The 4,891-nt window shown below is 40.4% G+C and overlaps 1 protein-coding gene across 1 annotated transcript in view; it reads left to right on the plus strand.

Annotated features, from left to right (window-relative positions):
• The first annotated feature begins 4,394 nt into the window (after positions 1-4,394).
• tuft1a (tuftelin 1a) overlaps positions 4,395-4,891 on the plus strand; it is a 15,876-nt gene continuing 15,379 nt past the window's right edge. Inside the window, exon 1 of the mRNA XM_035530798.2 lies at positions 4,395-4,592. Within this exon, the coding sequence (XP_035386691.1) occupies positions 4,536-4,592 (57 nt within the window). The 5' untranslated portion in view covers positions 4,395-4,535. The remainder of the gene's footprint in view (positions 4,593-4,891) is intronic.

Genomic DNA, 4,891 nt, shown 5'->3' on the forward strand with positions numbered 1-4,891 from the left:
TGTTTCTTTTTGTCTCATTCCTTTTTGTGTTTTACTCTTTCGTGTTTGACTTGTGCACTCTGTAGTATTAATACAAATTTCCATAAATGTTAGTAGTTTTTTGAGCTTGTGTGTAATGTTACGGTAATTTTATAAAACCAAACAAAAGGGGATACTGTCGTGGAATGAGGGACTTGCAATATTCTGTACTGGTGGAACTAAAGGAGGTCTGGACTGTAGTTTTAGCGTTGTTCAAAAAAGGGAGAAGACAGAAATATTGTAGCGATGAAAGAGTCTGTGAGATGAGATATGGACTCCTGCTGATGTCTGAGGGGGACCACAGTCACACCTTCAGCTGTAAAAACAACCAGACTGAAGCCATTGCACTTGGGCACGTGGTATAAATTCTGTTTTATCTGTGATTAAGGAAATTCTCATTCATCCAGACATCAGAGCTACTTCCACGCTGTCCACACATGTGCCATGGAGGTAGATGCAGTATTATTTGGAAGAGAAGTAGAATTGGCCCCTGGATACAGGTGAACATCCTCTACATAACAACGAAAGTTACAGATCGTTTATGCAACGGGCAGCATGTGAATAATAAAAACTGGGCCTAAGAGCTGATCCTTGGGGGACGTGAATGACTTTGTTTTTCTAAAGAGACAAACCTTTTTCTGTCAGGACGGTATGACCTAAAGCCATCTAACCCAAACCCTGTAACACCAATACCTGTATATCCTGATTAACGGTAGCCAAAGCCTCACTGAGGTCAAGCAGGGGGAAGACATTTAGGTGTCCAGCATCAGGAGACAGGAAACGGTCATTTCCAACTGGCAGGAAGTTTCAGTACTGTGGTGAACCCCAGGGGTGCTGGATGTGTGTAACATTGCTGGGAGATGTGGACTCAATGCTGGGTGTCGTCAGAGTAGGAGTGGCTGAAGGTTTGAGGATAGAAGGAATAAAGCCAGAAGCAGAATGTTCTCAGGCGAGTGACTGCAGTAGAGATCACACGCCCACACGCCATGTGAAGATCTAGCTGGCATGATGAGTTATGACTTGGTTATGTTCAGAGACAGAATCTGTACTGAACAAAGTTTGACATCACTCAGTAGTACTAGAGCAAAATGTTCCGTTTCTCATATTCCTGTGTTTCTCCGTGCGTTTGGGTCAGCATGGCTCGTGGAATGTTTTTCGCCACACCTGTGGTTGAATGCTCGTGTCTGTCTTTTTCCTGCGTCTTCTCTCTGTTCCGTGCTGGAGTTCCAGACAATCGGACAGGTCATAAAAATGCCTGTGGTGTTTCACACAAAAAAAGTTACACAAATCCCTCCATGCATTATCACTTCATCCTTGTCGTTTAGGTGAAGCACTTATGTGTGTGTTGAAGGGTGTCTAAACTGCGCCGTTTAGTCTGCACGCGAAAGCCCCTGTCACTCACAACTTCACGAGGGCAGCGTGCCGTTTGAGAGCCCGTGCATGTAACTAAACCAAAGGACACAGAAACATACTTCAAAGAACTCATTTCCTGCAGAAAGGTTTGAAGTTATTTTTGCTGGACCACCTCGCGGGCTGGCCTCGAGGAGACCTTTTACTTACTGAGTCCCATTGCTGAAATGTGCGCACGCGAAGTGTCTCCGTGCATGTGTACGGTTGCTCACGCACGAAGCACCTCGCACACCAGTGCACACCGCAATAAGCCTCCGGGCTTCTGAAAAGAGTGATGATCGTGCACCTATTCATTCTGGTACGAAGTAGGTCATTTGTTCAGGGTGGATTACGTTTTAGAATGGTCATTTGAACTCATTTTAAATGGTGGCTTTACTGGAGAGTTTAGTCCTAACTTGCTGGTTTAGAATGTGGGATATTTGTAACCCTAACCAGCTATGTGTTGGACTCTTATAACCCTCTTATAGTTGGTCTAATGTTTTAAAATGTGGTATAACAATCTTTTTTATAGGTGACAAATTCGGTGCTGAACTACAGACGAACAGAAGCAACGTCACATTTAACATTAGTGTGAGTTATTGCTTTATTATATATATATATATATATATATATATATATATATATATATATATATATATATATATATATATATATATATATATATATATATAAATGTTGGCACTCTACATATCAGGCCTCTAGGAACAGGCGTTTTCCTCAGTAAACAATTACGCAAAGAATCGATTGTATAATCGATAATACACAGAATTTACTCAAATGCTCCGCGTTTTGTTTTGTTTTTTGTTTTTTTCACATTTCAGACGTCATTCTGTTGACACGGAAAAAATGCATTCTGGTTTAACTACACCTACACAGTTTTCTTGTGTTGCCTCTGCAAAATGTCATATGATGCAACGAAGCGTGGATTTTCTAGAAGATGGGCGGGACTGGAACAATACTTGTGAGGAATGTCGAATAGTTGGTTTAGGTTTGTTCTTCCTTTTTTCCAGTGGAATGCTTTTGAATATTTTGGATTGTGTGTGGGGGTGAGTGAGGGTGGGGTAGTATATGTAGAAAGCTTTTTCTGTTTGCCCCTTTGTCTTAGTTTGTGATAATAGTTGTTTCACAGTAGTTTTATTTATATTACCCAAAATACACCACAGTGTTGGTATCAGGAAAATGGCACGTTGTGCATGTACATTACTGCCAAAGTGCTTCTCACACTGGACACTTTGCAAACAAACAACTGTTCATTTGCCAGCCATCTCTACATGTGATTCTCAAACAGCCCATTTGAATATCAATATTTACAATGTGGAAGATGGTTGAAAATACTTTTATGTACTGTAATAATGTGGTTAATATTTCCAAAGCAGTGTTGTTTTTCCACTAGGTGTGTGGGTGTGTTGTGTGTCTTTGTGTGTTCCTCCCAGGATATTTGGAAATAACTATAATTCAATACAGTTAGACTGCTGTTGTCATGAACTGTATTATTACTGTGTGTTATTACAACACTGTGAGAGACTATTACATAGGCAGAGAGATACAAATTATGACTACATTCCTAAATTATGCTTTGGGGTGTCTGCATTTTGAGAGCACTTTAAAAAGTGTTGACCAATTTACACGCATATTTGACATGAACCACAGGTGCTCATTTACACACCCAGGGATCCATGTTTAGGTGTGTTAGGTCTTAGGTGAGGTCACGAGTCTTGTGATTGCTGGTGGGCCCGATCAAGGTGTGTTGTTTCTGTTCAGTAAACAGGGTTTACGTGGCAGTGGTAGATCTTTGGTGCAGGTCTGGAACTGCGTGTTGTATCAGCTGAGATTTAAAGGACAAGCTCCCCCATCAGGCCTCTGATAGGATAACAGGCCCAGCTCGGGTATCTGATAGAGACTTTACAACAGAGACACGGGAGATGTTTGGTTTGCTTTCCAGGACGTTTCCGCGTTGAGATAAAAATAAATAAATAAATGACACAAACCCGCACTTCTTTAGTTTCTCACATTCATTATAAACAACACCACACTTCAAATATTATAAACAACACATGTTTACCTCACTGTGTCAAATATGATATGGTAAAGTACTTACAATTTAACAATATGTGGTTAGAGTACTACACTGTTTAAGTACATCATATTAACAAAGCAAAACATATGCTGCATACCGCTATTATAATTTACATTTTAGGGCAAATGTTAAATATTTATAAATAATGGCTACAAATGTAGCTAAAGAATTAGAAATGTAAAGAAACAGTAACAAAAATACATACATAAATACATAAATGCATAAATAAATAAAGTTAATAATTATACAAATTACTGTGAGCTCACATAGGCCTATTTGCATGTATTAGTGGTGGCTCAGGTACTGGACTAGTAAGCAGAAGGTTGCTGGTTCAAGTCCCACCACTGCCAGGGTGTCACTGTTTGGCCCCTGAGCAAGACCCTTAACTCTAAAGTTGTACTCAGTGATAATTGTAAGTCACTTTGGATAAAAGTGTCAGGTAAATATCTAAGTAAAACGTCATACTTTTTATGACTGAATTTTTTTGATCAATGACAATAGAATATTTCTTTTATAAGTTTCCCCTTTCGTAAACTTACAATTTTGAATATGACATAAACAGTACTCTAGTACTCTACAGACTAGTTATACTTTCAGAATGAAGAACTATTTAGGGAAGGGAATATTAATTATTAATATGCCTATTACATTTACATGCTGGTTCTATGCCAAATAGCTATTTATGCACATGGCATTTGTCACCCTTACATGGTTTCAGCGCCTTTGGGCGATAAACACGGTGTCATCATCACCTCGAGATTGTCATGGCACTGGAATGCAGCGGAATCTATCCCCTCTCGAGCTCAGGTAACCTGTCGCAGGTGTCGGAGAGCAGCCGCGCGCAGTGAGGTGACGCGCTGGAGAGGCGGGGAAAGACTAACAACGGCGTTATCCCCCGCGCGAACACAGCGTTCCAGTCCACTAGCGCGTGAATACCCTCGTGCTGTGCTAATCTGAGCATCGTGGCGAAACCGCGCATTCTTACTTGTCTGTTTATGTGTTTTTTTATTCGGGTTGTTATTCTGTGAGAATGAACGGCATGGGGAGCACGTGCATGTTGGAGGAGCTCCGGTCGGACGGCAGAGCGGTACGTGTCGCGAGACTGAATAATTCAGAGTGCGTTTAGGGTTCGGGCGCTCAGTCCCGCGGAAACTTTACAGGGGAGTGCGGGTGAAAGACGGGAGGGATCTAAGTTCAGCAGTCATGTTTATACACAAACTGTTCATTTGTTTACAAATATGATGAGATATAGCAATTAATGTATATGGATCACGTATTATTCTATTTTTGACATTGAGCATATTTAATGTTATGTATGAAAAGCAGCATTTTAAAATGAGATTTTTCGTTTTACTTAATTACATATTGAGTGTTAGAAGATGCGTT

Source organism: Electrophorus electricus, chromosome 14 (genome assembly GCF_041902795.1).
Source record: "Electrophorus electricus isolate QZ-2024a chromosome 14, ASM4190279v1, whole genome shotgun sequence".
Classification (NCBI taxonomy): domain Eukaryota; kingdom Metazoa; phylum Chordata; class Actinopteri; order Gymnotiformes; family Gymnotidae; genus Electrophorus; species Electrophorus electricus.